Genomic DNA, 20622 nt, shown 5'->3' with positions numbered 1-20622 from the left:
TTGTGAGTCTGAAAATGGACACTGGAGGTGAAGGAATCGACGTCGTAAGTATCAATTGGATGTACAAAATACATAATTTCCAAATACAGATGTTAAGTGTACTGAGGTAACCATATACATTATATTGTTTCAGATGCGACCTTCCGATGACTCCCATGTGACAATTCAACAACGGACCAAGTTATTTGAGCAAACAATGACGAGTATTGAAAGCACTCTGTTAGTTGTCAGTCATTAGTCATTCATTCAGATGAATGACCACAGTAGGCTATTGTGATTTGTAGATTTATGCATAGATTTGTATTTATTTATGTAGCCTAGCTACAGCATTAAGGTAAAAAGCAAACATTTCCATTCATTAAAATACATGGCAACATATATTTATGAAATATATTTGGGCATTTATTTTACTAGCTACCACAGCATGCTATCAAAATGTATTTCCATATATTTAAATATATAAACACATATGTAGAAATATATCAAAAAGGCCAATTTTGTAATATGTCGATATATTTAAATATATGTAATATAAGGCTTATACACATATTTATTTAAAATATACATAAATACATAAATGTTGTTAAAACAGGGTGGCACCAATGGATTAGGGCCAGGCGTTTTGGTCGATCTTCGGTTGTTGTTTTTCTACCCCGCATTTCGATCATCAAGTGGCCGATATAGCACCTTCTCACACCATGATCATCTAACATAATTATCCAATAAATCCAAAATCAATTCCCAACCGTGTGGTTTGACTCCAGATGAGATTAAATGAAAATATCTGCATCAACAGCATTCACTTTAGCCTAATGCACCAAATGATTAGCCTAAGGACATAAATCGAAATAAATATTTTACTTACTCGTTGTCTGTTATGAATATTATATAGGAATAATAGGCATGTTATCTAAGAAAATATAGCCGACACACTAGCCATTTTCATTAAACACACGTACAAAACGCCAGCGATGAGGATATATATGGCTTTTGCAAAGGCCAACATCTCTCTCGAAAAAGTTGACAATCCCAAATTGCGCGCATTCATTAACACACATGTAAAGAACGGTGCCACAGTCCGGTAAAAACACAACAGAAAGCATCTCCATAGTAACGGACAAATCCACCGACATGCATTTTGTATGAGAGCGGGATGAAGACGTTACAGTTGTTCTGGCTGATAGAGTGTATTTACAGGCAGTGAACTATTCAACAGTGTTAGAATATCACTCCGAGTAGCTGCGCTTTTACATGCGCCTTGCGGAGGCGGAGAAGTTCATCTCTCCAAATACTGCCGTTTTACCAGAGATGGATCAATTGTGTTATTTCTATAGGAAATGAAAATAGGCGAGCCATTAGTATTCTGAAAATAGTCTATATTTCACTCTCTACATTTTCTGATACAAAAATGCCTATCATAACCACATGATAACAGACAACAAATACGTTGTGAAATATTGTTGTTGATGATGTTGTCTTGTTATGTAAAGACGAGACTGTTTCACTAAATCCTCCACAACGTTTCAAGGTTGAAGCATTCTTCTGAGACGGAATAATTATTTCAGATGGCTGTCTATCCTGTCTTTCCATTTAAAATGTGACGCTAAATTGCAGGTTTTGCAGAATATATTGTAGTCTGCAATGAGCATCCCAGCGGGGAATTTCAAGCAAATAGAGATTTTTATTGTGCACTTATATTTTCTGCTTGGATTCATAGTCTTTCCCCTTTACGTGTCCTAATTGCCCCATTTATATAACCTCCTGTGATCAGGGATTGAGTCTGTTGGAGGCGATCAGCTTGAGAAAAACGAGGTGTAAAATCACTGATCTACAAATAGTATTCCCTGCTAAATAACAGCCTTAGTGAAATTAAGATTCGTTTGCTGCGCCTCCCCTGGTTAAAGCGATCCCTCCGCCAAAAAACGAATGGACAACCAGACTGGAATGATTGAGACTTGTGTCAATTACAGAGCATTTCCTAGGATTCTCTGCCTGCATCAAACCCAGTGGATAACGCTGGAAATATAGGTCAATAAAAACTGTGTTTAGTTTTTTTTTTAAACGCCTGGCCCAACTATATAAACCCTCTATTTCTGCTAAGGATCCCCATTCACTGCTGCCAAGGATTAAAACAATTATATCACAATCATGTTTGCACCGATCATTGTCATCAAAAACATCTAGGAAATGTCCTCTCTGTTCACAGGTAGTTAATCTGAGATGGACTTAAATCCTGTCCAGAGACAGGAAGGGATTTATTTATGAAGATATGCATCCAGCCACAGATCCCCTGACTTCTTCAGTGACCTGGGGAAGAACAGAGGTGGATAACAAACCAGGTAAATCACATAGGAGACTGAGAGCAGCAGATATCACCTTATGATGTGCAATCTACTCCCAGCGGATAGCACTATACAAGTATTCATTAAAACATGTTACCTGACAACATCAGTGATGCCTTTCTGCAAAGTCTTGACCTGATAGGGAACTCCATGTTTCTCACACAGAGCACGAACCAGAGGAGCCACCAGGTGGTAGTTATGACGAGGCATGGTAGGAAACAGACTGGGAGAAGGAGGGGGAGACAGAGAAAGAGAGGCAGAGAGAGAGTGGGGGGGGGGAGAGAGGGAGAGAGAGGCAGAGAGAGAGAGGGGGGGCAGGGAGAGAGAGGGAGAGGGGTGGGGGAGGAGGAAGGAGAGAGAGAGAGGGGGGGGGGGGCAGGGGGAAGGAGAGAGAGGGAGGGAGAGAGAGAGAGACAGAGTGAGCAGACACAGAGAAACCTCCGTTTCTGAGTAGGATTGTATCGATATTGTATCTAAATACTATTATGAGGTACAGTAATTAGTACAAACAACAAATTATATTTAAGATCAAATGAAGCTGAATACTGCTTAAACTATAATTTAGTATGTCAATGCCCTGATAAATGACCATATAAATACAGTATATGCTGTTGACAGACAACAGTAAGGTGGGATATTTGTTTCACTTACTGGTGTTCAATCTGAAAGTTGAGGTGTCCACTGAACCAGTCATTGAAGGTTGACTGTTCAATGTTGCAAGTAGCACTCAACTAAGACCAGAGAAAGAGACACGTTACAGCTCCCTCTGCTGGAGAACTACGGATGGCACAGACCCAGAAAACACTCCTGGGACTGTATTCAGGACTGCTGTTCTCGGATCAGTTTAGCATTTTAAGATGATAATGAATAGGAATGTATGGACAGGGGGGACCTGATCCTAGGTCAGCCCTCCTACTCCAAGATACAGACTTAGTTGTCTAGTAATGATGACATGTTACCTGCATGGTGAGCCAGTCCTGGTGTCTCTAGTAATGATGACATGTTACCTGCATGGTGAGCCAGTCCTGGTGTCTCTCGTGATCTATCTCCATAGGAAGATGATTCATCTGGGTCACCCACACAAACCAGTGGCTTTCCAAAAACCTATATATACAGTACAATATTCACAATACAATTATTCAGCCACAATAGTATGTTACATTACTACATCAAGCACATCATTGTGTTGTTTTCTAATACTGTAGATAGTTTGAATACAACGAATGAATGAGTTATTCTTTGAGCTCCCTCTCAGTTTATACTTTACCTGACGAAGCTGATCAATACTACTGAGCCAAAGAAACCAAAGAAGAGATAGTAACAGCAGAAGAAGCGAAGGTAGAAAGTCATCGACCACGCCAGATCCTTCACAGGAGACAAAGATTGGTATTACGGCCAGACATGATCACATCTGGGGTTCCTAGCAAAGCAACAATGATCACATCTAGGGTTCCTAGCAAAGCAACAATGATCACATCTAGGGTTCCTAGCAAAGCAACAATGATCACATCTAGGGTTCCTAGCAAAGCAACAATGATCACATCTAGGGTTCCTAGCAAAGCAACAATGATCACATCTAGGGTTCCTAGCAAAGCAACAATGATCACATCTAGGGTTCCTAGCAAAGCAACAATGATCACATCTAGGGTTCCTAGCAAAGCAACAATGATCACATCTAGGGTTCCTAGCAAAGCAACAATTATCACATCTAGGGTTCCTAGCAAAGCAACAATGATCACATCTAGGGTTCCTAGCAAAGCAACAATGATCACATCTAGGGTTCCTAGCAAAGCAACAATGATCACATCTAGGGTTCCTAGCAAAGCAACAATGATCACATCTAGAGTTCCTAGCAAAGCAACAATGATCACATCTAGGGTTCCTAGCAAAGCAACAATGATCACATCTAGGGTTCCTACCCAGTGGCAACACGTCATTCATGTTTTGAGCCCCACATTAAATAGAAATGATAGATGATACCTATCAATGCTCATCGGCCATTGGACATAGACATGACACAACAAGTTGGAAATGACAAATTCAACAATGAGTGGTTTGGAAGGAATCTGTGACAGTGGCTAACTACAAGCATTGCGAAGCAACCGCTAGCCTGCTATTCAGTGGAGTGGCTGTGTGGTCCCACATATGTGATTAAGGGTCTCTTTTCCAAGTTTAAAATGATAAACATCCAACATTGGCCACGTTGTCAAGGAAGCGTGATTTTGTGCCGCACTCAAAAAACAACTGTGAAGAAAACTTGACTTCAAGACAACTGTGAAAGTCGGGAATAAACGAGCTCCGACTGAGAAAATATGGTCATCCAACTTTGAACGGTCATCCAACTCGGGAATTGTAAATCCGGCCTCTTTTCTAGAGCTACGACCTGAAGATCAATGATGTCATCATGATTTAAGCTTGTTTTTTTCTGAGTTCCCAGTTGTCTTGAAAGCACCATAAATCCAGAGAATGACAGACTTTGATGACAACATTTGCCCACGAAGGACTGCGTTGCCACTTTGAGCACAGCACAACAAGGTGATGTATTGTATGCTGCTGCATGAATATAATTTGCCAGGGAGATATGTATACTGTAGCTAAGAAAGTAATACTAAGTGTCTGTGGTGTAGTAAGATGTTAGTAGCTCATGTGCCTCACTCTAACAATTTGGTCCCTTTTCCCCCTCATAACTTACTGTTCTGACTTGGTGGCGCACATGTAGCCTACAACCTGTTTTAGAGAAATGTAATCATTGAATATTGTAAGAGCTTTCCTTGTCTGCTTATATCCCCCTTTATTTATCCTACGGTTCTGACTTGGTGTACAGGGAGAACAATTGAAGAACGGCCAGTGTTCTGAATTCTGTCCCGGTACATTTCAAAAGCGCTAAACAAATAGTTTTATTGACTACGTCCGTCCTAGCTTGCTCATTAGTGTCTTAATCGAAATGACAGATTGCCTCTTATCCGCTTGTCGTCCCCTTATGCCATAGTTTGTACATCTCAATTGTCAGTAGAAACCACATGTGTTTAAGCAAGTCAGCCATATCAGCTTTGTTTTTTTTAAATCAGTAAATGAGGCTGAATGACCTGTTTCGCTGCCAGACAAGGCTCCACTGATAGCCAGGTGTAGAAGTGGTAAGATGTTGGGACACTGCTGATGGCACAGCTATATGTAGGCCCTAACAGTTTGTGGGCACCGTTTGTCACCATTACAGTGCAATTAATGTATTGTTTAGTGGCTTTGCTGGCATGCATCCCATTTTTGTTTTGTTTTTGCAAGCTAAAATCACCCCTGTTCCTAGCAAAGCAACAATTATCACGGTGATTAGGAAGTTAGTTCACCTGATGTCACAGGAAGGCCAAAAAGATCAAGGACAACAACCACCCGAGCCACTGCCTGTTCAACCCACTATCATCCAGAAGCTGAGGTCAGTACAGGTGCATCAAAGCGGGGACCGAGAGACTGAAAAACAGCTTCTATCGCAAAGCCATCAGACTGTTAAACAGCCATCACTAACATTGAGTGGCTGCTGCCAACATACTGACTCAAATCTCTAGCCACTTTAATAATTACAAATTGGATGTAATAAATGTATCACAAGTCACTTTAAACAATGCAACTTTATATAATGTGTACATACCCTACATTACTCATCTCATATGTATATACTGTACTCTATACCATCTACTGCATCTTGCCTATGCCGTTCGGCCATCGCCCATCCATATATTTACATGTACATATTCTTATTCATTCCTTTACACTTGTGTGTATAAGGTTGTTGTTGTGAAATTGTTAGATTACTTGTTAGATATTACTGCACGATCGGAACTAGAAGCACAAGCATTTCGCTACACTCACATTAACATCTGCTAACCATGTGTATGTGATAAAATTTGATTTGATTTAGTCATTTCTGATGGTACAGTCAGTGTGTTGTTGGTGGTGCAATATTATGCTCGCTAGCTTTAGTGAGCGACGAACAAGGATTTAGTGCCCCAAGGTGTTATCATAGTCATATATATCCTCCCTGCCTTTCTATGGTCTTCGAAAGCCAAGTTAACTTCTCTAGGGTAGGGGACAGCATTCGGAATTTTGGATGAAAAGCATGCCCAAATTAAACTGCCAGCTACTCATCCCCAGAAGATAAGATATGCATATTATTAGTAGATCTGGATAGAAAACACTCTGAAACCGTTTCTAAAACCGTTTCTAAAACCGTTTCTAAAACGGTTTGAATCATGTCTGTGAGTATTTTTTATTTATTTTTATTTTACCGTTATTTTACCAGATAAGTTGACTGAGAACACGTTCTCATTTGCAGCAACGACCTGGGGAATAGCTACAGGGGAGAGGAGGGGGATGAATGAGCCAATTGTAAACTGGGGATTATTAGGTGACCATGATGGTTTGAGGGCCAGATTGGGAATTTAGCCAGGACACCGGGGTTAACACCCCTACTCTTACGATAAGTGCCATGGGATCTTTAATGACCTCAGTGAGTCAGGACACCCGTTTAACGTCCCATCCGAAAGACGGCACCCTACACAGGGCAGTGTCCCCAATCACTGCCCTGGGGCATTGGGATATTTTTTAGACCAGAGGAAAGAGTGCCTCCTACTGGCCCTCCAACACCACTTCCAGCAGCATCTGGTCTCCCATCCAGGGACTGACCAGGACCAACCCTGCTTAGCTTCAGAAGCAAGCCAGCAGTGGTATGCAGGGTGGTATGCTGCTGTATAACAGAACTTATTTAGCAGGCGAAACCCCAAGGACTAACCATTCAGATCTTTTATTTTTTTTAGGTCACTCAATGAGGTTTCATTGGGAATCCAGATTTCCAAGGGACTTGCTTGCAGTTCCTACCGCTTCCACTGGATGTCACCAGTCTTTAGAAATTGGTTGAGGTTATTCCTTTGTGTAATGAAGAAGTACGGCCATCTTGAAAAAGTGTCACTTCATGTGTACTGATTGATAGAGGCGCAAGACCAGAAAGCATGCTTGTTTTCTTCCTGTATTGAACACAGATCATCCTGTCTTCAATTTGATCGATTATTTACTTAAAAAAAATACCTAAAGTTGTATTACAAAAGTAGTTTGAAATGTTTTGGCAAAGTTTACAGGTAACTTAATATTTTGTCGTCACGTTGCGCAAGTTGGAACCGGTGTTTTTCTGGATCAAACGCGCCAAATAAATTGACATTTTGGATATATATCGACGGAATTAATCGAACAAAAGGACCATTTGTTATGTTTATGGGACATATTGGAGTGCCAACAACAGAAGCTCTTCAAACGTAAGGCATGAATTATATTTTTATTTCTGCGTTTTGTGTCGCGCCTGCTGGGTTGGAATGTTTTCTCTCGTTTGTTTACTATGGTGTTATGCTCAGAAAATAGCATTGTATGCTTTCGCCGAAAAGCCTATTTGAATTCTGACATGTTGGCTGGATTCACAACACGTGTAGCTTTAATTTGGTATCTTTCATGTTATGATTTAGTGAACGTTTGATTTTCATAGTAATTAATTAGAATTTGGCGCGCTGCAATTTCTCTGGCTTTTGGCCAAGTGAGAAGGTAGCGTCCCGCCTAAACTCAGATTTTTGGATATAAATATGAACTTTACCGAACAAAACATTGTGTAACATGAAGTCCTATGAGTGTCATCTGATGAAGATCATCAAAGGTTAGTGATTTATTTTAACTCTATTTCTGCTTTTTGTTACTTCTCTCTTTGGCTGGAAAAATGGCTGTGTATTTCTGTGGCTATGTACTGACCTAACATAATCGCAAGGTGTGCTTTCGCCGTAAATCCGTTTTGAAGTCAGACACTTTGGTTGGATTAACGAGAGGTTTATCTTTAAAATGGTGTATAATGCTTGTATGTTTGAGGAATTTTAATTATGAGATTTCTGTTGCTTTGAATTTGGCGCCCTGCAATTTCACTGGCTGTTGGTTAGGTGGACGCTACCGTCCCACATACCCTAGAGAAGTTAACAAACAGATCACAGACCATTTTGAATCCCACCGTACCTTCTCCGCTATGCAATCTGGTTTCTGAGCTGGTCATAGGTGCACCTCAGCCACGCTCAAGGTCCTAAACATCATAGCATTACTCTCTCATGGAAGCCCTTATGTTCCAGATGGGAATGAAGAGGAGTAAGTCTACATTTAGTTGGTATGAAATCTCACCACCCAGTCCTGTCGTAAAAACATGGTCCGCAATATCTGGATGTGGAAATACACTGGAATAAGTAGTGGAGGTCCAACTGAGAGACAGAAGGAAAATATTGGTATTATATACATACATCAGTGGTCTGTCTTTTGCTTTTATGTGTTCAATGGAAGTTGATGTGATTTATATACGGAAATGAAAGGTGTTCAGAAACTTACTGAGGAAGAAGTACTGGTGTTGGTAATGGTAGGGCATGTACTTCAACTTCTTCACACCATACTGCAATAGACAGAGACAAGGAGTCAGATGGATCTTACACAGAAACACTAATACCGGGTTAACACTACTGAGACAAACTGTTACATGGATATCATTACATGGTTATTTCATGAATATTACATTAAATTAATGAACTATTACGCAGATATTTGAATATTACATGGATATTATTACATGGTTATTTCATGACTATTACATTAAATTAATGAACTATTACACAGATATTTGAATATTACATGGATAATATTACATGGTTATTTCATGAATATTACATTAATTTAATGAACTATTACATGGGTATCATTACATGGTTATTTCATGAATATTACATTAATTTAATGAACTATTACATGGATAATAAACATAACATAACAAAATAAACATGACTTGAAAGCATTGTTTACTAATGGGGAATGCGGTCAGAGGCTATAATGGTGCGGCAGATGACACTCCCCCCAGTTCTCTCTTTGCTGAAGCCATGAGTGCACGTTTCAGTCCCCCCAGTTCTCTCTTTGCTGAAGCCATGAGTGCACGTTTCAGTCCCCCCAGTTCTCTCTTTGCTGAAGCCATGAGTGCACGTTTCAGTCCCCCCAGTTCTCCCTTTGCTGAAGCCATGAGTGCACGTTTCAGTCCCCCCAGTTCTCTCTTTGCTGAAGCCATGAGTGCACGTTTCAGTCCCCCCAGTTCTCTCTTTGCTGAAGCCATGAGTGCACGTTTCAGTCCCCCCAGTTCTCTCTTTGCTGAAGCCATGAGTGCACGTTTCAGTCCCCCCAGTTCTCTCTTTGCTGAAGCCATGAGTGCACGTTTCAGTCCCCCCAGTTCTCTCTTTGCTGAAGCCATGAGTGCACGTTTCAGTCCCCCCAGTTCTCGCTTTGCTGAAGCCATGAGTGCACGTTTCAGTGCCCAACAGGTCGTAGATCAGATTTTTTCAGACGTCCAGGAGGAACAAGAGAACAAAGACTTAGAAGAGGAGGAGGTATCTGAAGAAGAAGATGGGGAAGAATACAACCCAGAGCATAATGCGTCATCTTCAGATGCAGAAGAAATCCCCCAAGCTGAAAGAGATACATTTTTGTCAAAGAACAGAAAAATAACATGGTCTTAGTCACCACATGACAACCAGGGCAGGATGGCAGCACAAAATGTCATAAGGATGACCCCAGGGCCTTATGACCCCAGGGCCTTATGACCCCAGAACCCACAAGACATGCAGTTGCCCAGGACATCGCCTCAACATTCTACATGTTCATCACACCAGCCATCTAAAAAAATCTTCATGGAGATGACAAATTTGGAGGGTTTCCGTAAATATGGAGACAACTGGAAAAGGATGGTTGAGATTGACCTGCGTGCCTACATAGGGCTGCTAATCTTAGCGGGTGTGTATAGGTCCCGAGGCGAGGCTACATGTAGTCTCTGGGATGCAGAGAGTGGAAGGGAGATTTTCAGTGCCACAATGCCACTGAAAGTCTTCCACACTTTGTCAAGAATGCTACGATTTGATAACCGTGAGTCAAGACCTGCAAGTCATGTGAGATACAAACTGGTGGCCATAAGAGAGGTCTGGGAGAAGTGGGTGGAGCGTCTGACATACCTCTACAACCCTGGGCCTAAAGTGACAGTGGATGAGCAACTGGTTCCATTCAGAGGTACATTTTTATTTTCATATCTGTAATGTAAGTGATTTTGACCGTTCATTTTATTATGTGTTGCTGTAATATCATTGATTTATGTGATTGTTTTCTGTGACACTGATACTAATTACTGATAGTAATCTCTTTTGTCAAAAGGTCACTGTTCTTTCCGGCAATATATGCCCAGCAAGCCAGCAAAGTATGAAATCATACTTGGAAAGATGAAAGTCTGCACAAGGAAGCCGACCAGTGGAGACCTGGAGAAGAACCAGGGGATGCGGGTTGTGCTTGATGTGACATATGGATTGAGGGGGCACAATGTCACGTGTGACAATTTCCTAACCTCTTATGAACTCAGCCAGCAAGATCCTGAAGAGGAAGACCACCATGGTTGGCACAGTGGGAAAGAACCAAGCCTGAGCTCCCCCCTGCACATCTCACAACAAGGGGGAGAGAGGCCTTCTCATCAAAGTTTGCCTTCACCCCCACCACCACTCTAGTTTCTTACCTCCCAAAAAGGAACAAGAATGTGGTCCTCCTGAGCACACTGCACAAAACAGCTGAGATCAGTGATCGTGAGGACAGGAAGCCAGCCATCATCCTGGACTACAACCACAACAAAGGAGGCGTGGACAACCTGGACAAAGGGATTGGAACTTACAGCTGCAGGAGGATGACTGCCCGCTTGCCCCTGGTCATCTTCCACAACATCATTGATGTGTCCTCATACAATGCCTTCATGATATGGAACAAGATCAACCCTATCTGGATGCCTGATAAGCGGAAAAAGAGGAGGGTGTTCCTGGAGCACCTGGGAAAGACACTTGTAACCCCACATTCAAAGAAGGGAGTGCCTCCCCCGCACAGCAGCATCTGCAGCGCTTGTGAAAGCTCTTCAGGGGGTTGAATCTTGTCCTTATCTACCTGAGGCTGCAGCTGGGGCAGGCAAGAGAGGAGATGCCAATTCTGCCCCACAGAGAAGGACTGTAAAACAAATACTATGTTCTGCACATGTGAGAAATACATTTGCAAAGTCCATGCACACACACTTGCATACTGTCCTACATGTGCTAATTCGAGTTTATTGATTTATGTTCTTCATGTTTTTGCTTTGTATCTATTATCTTATTTTATTCTTATTTATTGTTCTTGTTTATACCATTGTGGGTGGGGGCAATGGTTAAAAAAAAATGGGAGAAGACTAGTATTTTGTAGTTGAATTCCTCATTGTACAGTATTTAAGAATATATCACTATGTTGCCAAAAAATCTCAAGACTGTTATTGTTTCCCTTCAATAAAATGCATTCACAACTACTTTCTGCACATTTCTGTTATTTTCTTAGGCTATACAAGTGCTAAAAAGTTTGTTTACACCTCTTGCTATCTTTTTTACACCTATGCAGTACCTTTAACAATAATAATAATAATAAACCTCTTCTTTAGTAAAGAAAACAAGTATGACACGTGTGTTGTAATAGAAACGAGTGGTGTCCACTGATTAAATGCAGTCTTTCTGCATTGTGAAGAGGGAAAACCCAGATATGCACAAAGTTTGTGATGAATGACAGGTTGCAAAATAGATTTGTAGGTTTAAAATTAAATTAAGATGTTTAATTTTAGGGGTTTAGTTAAGGCGGGTCATTTTTTACCCTTAGGACAAGGGGAGCAGACAGAATGTTGAGACTACACAAGGGTTAAAAGGATATTTGACTTTTACATTAATATTATTTAATGTTATTTCATAAAAAATTACATTAATTTAATGAACTATTACATTAACATTTGAATATTACATGAATGATTAGATATTTATTGAGATATGACATGGAGTCAGATGGGTCATAAAGCAGTAAGATTGTGAGACCAGTTGGGGCAGAGATCACATATATATTATAGAGATAACTACCTCTACAGGCTGTTTGTCTCCCAGGACGAAGACATGCAGTGAGTTGACATCAGGATCTTTACTCAACACGTTGGGTTTAGCGTGGTGCTGGAAGTGACGATGGTTCCACCAGTTAGCAGAGGCACCCTGGAAACACACAGCTACTGTTACTTATTAAATGGTACACACAATTACACTTACTGTAACTTACACCTGTTGGAACCTACATTAAACAAGGCTAATGTATAGCAGTGAACTTGGAAATGTAACACTGCTCTTGTGAATGTAGGAAAGTGAAAGGGACAGTTTCCTGAACAAAGATTGAACGTAGTCCTGGAGTAAAATGTACTTTCAAAGGAGATTATCCATTGAGAATGGTTTTCAGTCCAGGACTGGGTTTAAACTGTGTCCGGTTAACTTATCCAACGAGTAGCAAAAGATCAGCCTAAAGAAACAGTCATGTCAAATGTCCAACCATTGTCCAGTAGCCTACCTTTAGGTGTCCAATGACAAACTTTTGCAGTACGTGATTCCAGCTGGATTTCTTGAAGACTGACAGGTGGCCGTAGTCATGCTGCAGCCAGCCAGCCTGGGCCTGAGAGGGAAAAAGAAAGGCGGTGTCTTGAACGGTGTCTGAAAGGTGGTTTGGTAACCCTATCGCTAAGCTAAACCCTTACCCTAACCTAACCTCACCACCCCTAACCTTCACCTTAATCTTAACCCTAACCTAATCCCCTAACCTTCACCTTAATCTTAACCCTAACCCTAACCTTCGAACCCTATGCCTAACCTTTGAATCTACTAGTCAACTATCTTCTTGTACTCCCTAATAATACTGTAATGGTACCTGAGACGTGGCCAGCATGAGAGAACAGAGCAGTGTGAAGCTCCAGCTGGTCCCCCAGACCCAGAGCAGGCCCAAAGCCAGGGCCTCTAGTAGCAGGATGTGGCCCAGGTAGAGGCTGAAGAACAGGGGGCGGGCACGGAGGAGGCCCTCACTCTCCACATGGTCGCGCAAGGCCTGGAAGTCCTGCACTAGTGCTGCCTGTATGGATTAGAGGTGATCAATAATCAATTAAGATGTATGAAGTAAGGGGTCTTTCTCAATTGCTCTGTCCTTGATTCGAGGACGTGAGAAATTAGGATGAGAGGAATTACAGAAAGACCAACTGTGATAGAACAAAGTAGATGAACCAGGAGGAAGGTGGATGACGGTAGAGAGATGAGAATTGAGGGAGCGGAAGGAAGGAGAGGAAGAAGACAGGAGAGGGAAGAGAACAGGAGAGGGATAAGGACAGTGTAAATTGAGAAGAGAAACCTGTAGAGAAGAAGAGGAAGAAGAAGGGTAAGGAAATAGAAGTAACAGAAAGCTGAATAGATAAACACACAGCGGACAGCCGGGCATCTGGGCACATAGACAGGCTGGTGTAATGTGCCCTAGTTATAGTAGATGACTGAAGACCAAATAAAATAAAATAAAATTGTATTTGTCACATCCGCCGAATACAACAGGTGTAGACCTCACAGTGAAATGCTTACTTACAAGCCCTTAACCAACAATGCAGTTTAAAGAAAAATACCTTAAAAAAGTAAGAAATAAAATAAACAAAAAATTAAAGAGCAGCGGTCAAATAACAATAATGAGGCTATAAACAGGGGGTACCGTTACAGAGTCAATGTGCGGGGGAACCGGTTAGTCGGGGTAATTGAGGTAATATGTTCATGTAGGTAGAGTTATTAAAGTGACTATGCATAGATAATATCAGAGAGTAGCAGCAGCGTATAAGAGGGGGAGGGGGGCAATGCAAATAGTCTGGGTAGCCATTTGATTAGATGTTCAGGAGTCTTATGGCTTGGAGGTAGAAGCTGCTTAGAAGCCTCTTGGACCTAGACTTGGCGCTCCTGTACCGCTTGCCATGCGGTAGCATAGAGAACAGTCTATGACTAGGGTGGCTGGAGTCTGACAATTTTTAGGGCCTTCCTCTGACAGCGCCTAGTTTAGAGGTCCTGGATGGCAGGAAGATTGGCACCGGTGATTTACTGGGCCGTTCGCACTACCCTCTGAAGTGCCTTGCGGTCGGAGGCCGAGCAGTAGCCATACCAGGCAGTGATGCAACCAGTCAGGATACTCTCGATGGTGCAGCTGTAGAACCAATTGAGGATCTGAGGACCAATGCCAAATCTTTTCAGTCTCCTGAGGGGGACAACCTGGACAAGGGGATTGGAACTTACAGCTGCAGGAGGATGACTGCCCGCTGGCCCCTGGTCATCTTCCACAACATCATTGATGTGTCCTCATACAATGCCTTCTTGATATGGTAGGTTTTTATCGTGCCCTCTTCACAACTGTCTTGGTGTGCTTGGACAATGTTAGTTTGTTGGTGATGTGGACGCCAAGGAACTTGAAGCTCTCAACCTGCTCAACTATAGCCCCGTCGATGAGAATGGGGGCGTGCTCGGGGCCTCCTTTTCCTGTAGTCCACAATCATCTCCTTTGTCTTGATCACTTTGAGGGAAAGGTTGTTGTCCTTGCACCACACGGTCAGGTCTCTGACCTCCTCCCTATAGGCTGTCTCGCCATTGTCGGTGATCAGGCCTACCACAGTTGTGTCATCGGCAAACTTAACGATGGTGTTGGAGTCGTGCCTGGCTGTGCAGTCATGAGTTAACAGGGAGTACAGGAGGGGACTGAGCATGCACCCCTGAGGGGCCCTCATGTTGAGGATCAGCATGGCGGATGTATTGGTACCTACCCTTACCAGCTTGGGGCGGCCTGTCAGGAAGTCCAGGATCCAGTTGTAGAGGGAGGTGCTTAGTCCCAGGGTCCTTAGCTTAGTGATGAGCTTTGAGGGCACTATGGTGTTGAACGCTGAGCTGTAGTCAATGAATAGCATTCTCACATAGTTCCTTTTGTTTAGGTGTGAAAGGGCAGTGTGGAGTGCAATAGAGATTGCATCATCTGTGGATCTGTTGGGGTGGTATGCAAATTGGAGTGGGTCTAGGGTTTCTGGGATAATGGTGTTGATGTGAGCCATGACCAGCCTTTCAAAGCACTTCATGGCTACAGATGTGAGTGATACGGGTCGGTAGTAATTTAGGCAGGTTACCTTAGTGTTCTTGGGCACAGGGACTATGGTGGTCTGCTTGAAAGATGTTGGTATTACAGACTCAGACAGGGAGAGGTTTAAAATGTCAGTGAAGACACTTGCCAGTTGGTCAGCGCATGCTCGGAGTACACATCCTGGTAATCTATCTGGCCTTGCGGCCTTGTGAATGTTGACCTGTTTAAAGGTCTTACTCACATCGGCTGCGGAGAGCGTGATCACACAGTCATCTGGAACAGCTGATGCTCTCATGCATGTTTCAGTGTTACTTGCCTCGAAGCGAGCATAGAAGTGATTGAGCTCGTCTGGTAGGCTCGTGTCACTGGACAGATCTTGGCTGTGCTTCCCTTTATAGTCTGTAATAGTTTGCAAGCCCTGACACATCTGACGAGCGTCAGAGCCAGTGTAGTACGATTTAATCTTAGTCCTGTATTGATGCTTTACCTGTTTGATGGTTCGTCGGAGGGCATAGCAGGGATTTCTTATAAGCTTCCGGGTTAGAGTCTTGCTCCTTGAAAGAGGCAGCTCTAGCCTTTAGCTCAGAGTGGATGTTGCCTTTAATCCATGGCTTCTGGTTGGGGTATGTATGTACAGTCACTGTGGGGATGACGTTGTCAATGCACTTATTGATAAAGCCAGTGACTGATGTGGTGTACTCCTCAATGCCATCGGAAGAATCTCGGAACATATTCCAGTCTGTGCTAGCATAACAGTCCTGTAGCTTAGCATCTGCTTCATCTGACCACTTTTTTATTGATCGAGTCACTGGTACTTCCTGCTTTAATTTTCGCTTGTAAACAGGAATTAGGAGGATGGAATTATGGTCAGATTTGACCAAATGGAGGGCGAGGGAGAGCTTTGTATGCATCTCTGTGTGTGGAGTAAAGGTGGTCTAGAGTTTTTATCCCCCTCTTGTTGCACATGTAACATGCTGATAGAAATGAGGTGAAACGGATTTTAGTTTCCCTGCATTAAAGTCCCCGGCCACTAGGAGCGCCGCCTCTGGATTAATATTTTCCTGTTTGCTTATGTCGGTATACAGCTCATTGAGTGCGGTCTTAGTGCCAGCAGCGGTCTGTGGTGGTATGTAAACAGCTACAAATAATACAGATGAAAACTCTCTAGGTAGATAGTGTGGCCTACAGCTTATCATGAGATACTCTACCTCAGGCGAGCTAAACCTTGAGAATTCCTGAGATATCGTTCACCAGCTGTTGTTTACAAATATACATAGACCGTCACCCCTTGTCTTACCAGACGCTGCAGTTCTATCCTGCAGTTACAGTGTAAAACCAGCCAGCTGTATGTTATTCATGTCGTTGTTCAGCCACGACTCTGTGAAACCTAAGATATTACAGTTTTTAATGTTCTGTTGGTAGGATAAACGTGGTTTTATTTTCCAGCGATTGTACATTGGCCAATAGTACGGATGGCAAAGGCAGATTAGCCACTCGTCGCCTGATCCTCACAAGGCACCCCGATCTCCTTCCGCAAAATCTCAGTCTCTTTCTTCTTGCCGAATGATGGGGATGAGGGCCTGTTCAGGTATTTGGAGTAAATCCCTCTCGTCCGACTCATTAAAGGAAAATTATTTTTCCACGTCAAGGTGAGTAATTGCTGTTCTGATGTCCAGAAACTGTTTTTGGTCATAAGAGACGGTAGCAGCAACATTATGTACAGAATAAGTTACAAACAATGTGAAAAAACAAAACAAAATAGCACAGTTGGTTAAGAGCCAGTAAAAGAGCAGCCATCCTCTCCGGGGCCGTCCATAACATGACAAAATATCTCCATCCACATCACACCTGCTCTTACCACACTCTAGTTATAGGGGCATCTGGGCACATAGACAGGCTGGTATAATGTGATCTAGTTATAGGGGCATCTGGACACATAGACAGGCTGGTATAATGTGATCTAGTTATAGGGGCATCTGGTCACATAGACAGGCTGGTATAATGTGATCTAGTTATAGGGGCATCTGGACACATAGACAGGCTGGTATAATGTGATCTAGTTATAGGGGCATCTGGACACATAGACAGACTGGTATAATGTGATCTAGTTATAGGGGCATCTGGACACATAGACAGGCTGGTATAATGTGATCTAGTTATAGGGGCATCTGGTCACATAGACAGGCTGGTATAATGTGATCTAGTTATAGGGGCATCTGGACACATAGACAGACTGGTATAATGTGATCTAGTTATAGGGGCATCTGGACACAGACAGGCTGGTATAATGTGATCTAGTTATAGGGGCATCTGGTCACATAGACAGGCTGGTATAATGTGATCTAGTTATAGGGGCATCTGGACACATAGACAGGCTGGTATAATGTGATCTAGTTGTAGGGGCATCTGGACACATAGACAGGCTGGTATAATGTGATCTAGTTATAGGGGCATCTGGACACAGACAGGCTGGTATAATGTGATCTAGTTATAGGGGCATCTGGACACATAGACAGGCTGGTATAATGTGATCTAGTTATAGGGGCATCTGGACACATAGACAGACTGGTATAATGTGATCTAGTTATAGGGGCATCTGGTCACATAGACAGGCTGGTATAATGTGACCTAGTTATAGGGGCATCTGGACACATAGACAGGCTGGTATAATGTGATCTAGTTATAGGGGCATCTGGTCACATAGACAGGCTGGTATAATGTGATCTAGTTATAGGGGCATCTGGACACATAGACAGGCTGGTATAATGTGATCTAGTTATAGGGGCATCTGGACACAGACAGGCTGGTATAATGTGATCTAGTTATAGGGGCATCTGGACACATAGACAGGCTGGTATAATGTGATCTAGTTATAGGGGCATCTGGACACATAGACAGACTGGTATAATGTGATCTAGTTATAGGGGCATCTGGACACATAGACAGGCTGGTATAATGTGCCCTAGTTATAGTAGATGACTGAAGATAACACACTACTTCTCTAGGAGGTAAACCTTGTCTTGAAATATCTCCATCCACATCCCACCTGCTCTTACCACACTCTGACACATTGTAGAATGTATCATTCTGCACAGCATTCTGTCTGAGAAGCATGGAATTCCCTATTAGCCAGAGAAAGACAGGCCTCACACTGGTCCCCGGGGCCCTACCTAAACCTACAGTATGTTAGAGTGTACGTGGTGTCAGAGGGAGAGATGGTGTAGGCTTCACATTCTATGTTTCATTATGTAGCCTACAACAATGTATGTTATGTAGAGGGAGAGATGCTATAGGCTTCACATTCTATGTTTCATTATGTAGCCTACAACGATGTATGTTATGTAGAGGGAGAGATGCTGTAGGCTTCACATTCTATGTTTCAGTATGTAGCCTACAACGATGTATGTTATGTAGAGGGAGAGATGCTGTAGGCTTCACATTCTATGTTTCATTATGTAGCCTACAACGATGTATGTTATGTAGAGGGAGAGAGAGAGAAAGACGGGCCTCCTCACATTTTTCCCATGGTCCTGGCTGGGCTCTGTCGTTGCCAGCTCTCCAATCAGCAACGGCTTCAGAAACTTCCTGACAAAATGAGGATCAGGATGGAATGCGGAAAATGCGTCCTAGAAATCAGAGACATAGATTCATCTATGTTGTTATTAAAGAGAAATACATACAAATATCCTTAATTTGTCTCTCAGTAAAAAATTATAATTAATATATCGCTGTGTGATTAAATAAAGACGCATCATGCAGAAATCGCTCCTCCATTTCCTGGTTGTTATAATTCTAATAGTCTAATGCCTAATTTCAGTTTATGTGACAAAACAAGCAAGTATAGTGTAGAGAATCATTGTATGATTCAAACCGCTGGGAAATAACTCTTTCATAAACCCAAAAAATATTTGCATATCTCAGCAAACAAACAACAAAACCGAAAGTAAAAGATGCAAAAAAAAAGAAACTTAAGAACAGGAAGCATAGAAATAGAACAGCTAGAACATATCTAGAAATAGAACAGATATAACTGCCTCTGAGAATGACAGACCAAACATTTGCATATTGCAGCTTTAAGAGATTATCATGATCCATCAATGTACGATCCACTAACAACTAGTGTAATATGTCATACAGTCATAATGTACGATCCACTAACAACTAGTGTAATATGTCATACAGTCATAATGTACGATCCACTAACAACTAGTGTAATATGTCATACAGTCATAATGTACGATCCACTAACAACTAGTGTAATATGTCATACCTACAACATAATATTTGCAACAGTCTTCCTGGAATAGCTTGAGAACATTTGACCAACAACTTCCATAGTTAGGCTACTGACCGTGGCATCTTCTCCGGCAAAGTGACTGATGACCCGGATGCCCCCCGGGTGTCTCTTCGCCCACTGGGTAATATTATAGACCTTCCTGTCGATGACCAACCACTGGTCGCCTCTGTGGCAGTGCCTCTGGACCTCTTCCCAGGTGTAGACTGCACTGCCACCTCGCCCCCCTCCCCCGGGCCCAACCCCGTCACCCTTGGCCGACTCGCTTGACTCAGTCTGCTGACCTCCGCCCCCCATCCTCGGTTCTCTCTCTGCTCCACTCACACCGTCGCTGTGTCGGCTGCGCTCTGTCCAGTCTGTCCAACTGAAACACACTGAGGACCAGTCAAATGCAATGTACAGAGAGGAAGACAGGGAATGGAATCAGAATCAGATGATGCTGTCTGAGCCAAGCCACACCTACGTGATGAAATGGTGTGATTCCTCTGCAGTTTGATGTTTATTGGGATGAGTCTTGTCCTGGAGGCAGAACTGAGAGATTTCCACTAGATAAGCGAGCTGCAAAGTCAAACTTGGCTATATGTTAATAAAACAATTATGAAAACAAAAAATAGTTTTTTGGTCTTAATTTAAGATTAGGGTTGGGTTTAAAATCTGATTTGATGACTGTGGCTGTGCCAGCTAGTGACCACGCTGCAGAGCTGCCTCCAGAACAACATTCATGACGAAAAAAACCGCTAACCTGCGACTCTTCTGCCAGAGGGAAGGGAGATGTTCTCCAGACAGCGTTGTACGACAAAATGTGTTGTTCACTTAATTTGCTGAAAATATCGAATGACGAATACCTGTAGAGGCGCAATAATGTTAGCCAGTCTAAGTCCTGTAATTCTGTGGAGTTCCTATTGTAACAACATCGAAACCATTAAATATGTTGCTGAAAATATCTACGAA

The 20622-nt window shown here is 42.5% G+C and overlaps 2 protein-coding genes across 10 annotated transcripts in view; both read right to left on the bottom strand.

Annotated features, from left to right (window-relative positions):
- The window catches only part of LOC129856194 (acyl-CoA Delta-6 desaturase-like), an 83228-nt gene that overhangs the window by 62115 nt on the left and 491 nt on the right, over positions 1 to 20622 (bottom strand). Inside the window, exon 1 of one of the 2 annotated variants that reach the window (XM_055924319.1) lies at positions 20414 to 20497. The exons of the other annotated variant lie outside the window; for it this stretch is intronic. The gene's annotated coding sequence lies outside the window, so the exon portion shown is untranslated. Of the gene's footprint in view, positions 1 to 20413; positions 20498 to 20622 lie in introns of those variants that run through there. 2 annotated transcript variants of the gene reach the window in all.
- On the bottom strand, positions 272 to 20504 carry LOC129856195 (acyl-CoA Delta-6 desaturase-like). 8 transcript variants are annotated; one of them, XM_055924331.1, is made up of 14 exons: positions 20414 to 20503; positions 20131 to 20202; positions 19729 to 20045; positions 18893 to 19003; positions 13164 to 13361; positions 12810 to 12911; positions 12338 to 12463; positions 8736 to 8796; positions 8535 to 8611; positions 3610 to 3707; positions 3350 to 3446; positions 2994 to 3073; positions 2440 to 2565; positions 272 to 2307 (listed from the first exon to the last, which is right to left on the bottom strand). In XM_055924331.1, exons 3-14 carry the CDS (start codon positions 19966 to 19968, stop codon positions 2256 to 2258), a joined length of 1368 nt encoding a protein of 455 aa, XP_055780306.1. In that variant the 5' UTR covers positions 19969 to 20045; positions 20131 to 20202; positions 20414 to 20503; the 3' UTR covers positions 272 to 2255. The 8 variants fall into 8 exon arrangements, with proteins under 8 accessions (XP_055780306.1, XP_055780302.1, XP_055780307.1 ...); XM_055924327.1 differs by having other exon boundaries at positions 20135 to 20202; XM_055924332.1 differs by having other exon boundaries at positions 19729 to 20035; positions 20135 to 20202; positions 20414 to 20497.

The sequence above is a fragment of the Salvelinus fontinalis genome, chromosome 5, assembly GCF_029448725.1.
Source record: "Salvelinus fontinalis isolate EN_2023a chromosome 5, ASM2944872v1, whole genome shotgun sequence".
NCBI classification, from domain to species: domain Eukaryota; kingdom Metazoa; phylum Chordata; class Actinopteri; order Salmoniformes; family Salmonidae; genus Salvelinus; species Salvelinus fontinalis.
This window is presented reverse-complemented; position numbering and strand designations above follow the sequence as displayed.

Coding starts and splice junctions, on each gene's coding strand:
- LOC129856195 (XM_055924330.1), bottom strand. CDS start 19,968: ATGGGGGGCGGAGGTCAGCAGACTGAGTCAAGCGAGTCGGCCAAGGGT. Junction 13,362..18,892: donor GCCAGGACCATGGGAAAAAT/GTGAGGAGGCCC, acceptor TAATCCATACAG/GCAGCACTAGTGCAGGACTT. Junction 2,566..2,993: donor AACTTTCAGATTGAACACCA/GTAAGTGAAACA, acceptor TCCTTCTCCCAG/TCTGTTTCCTACCATGCCTC.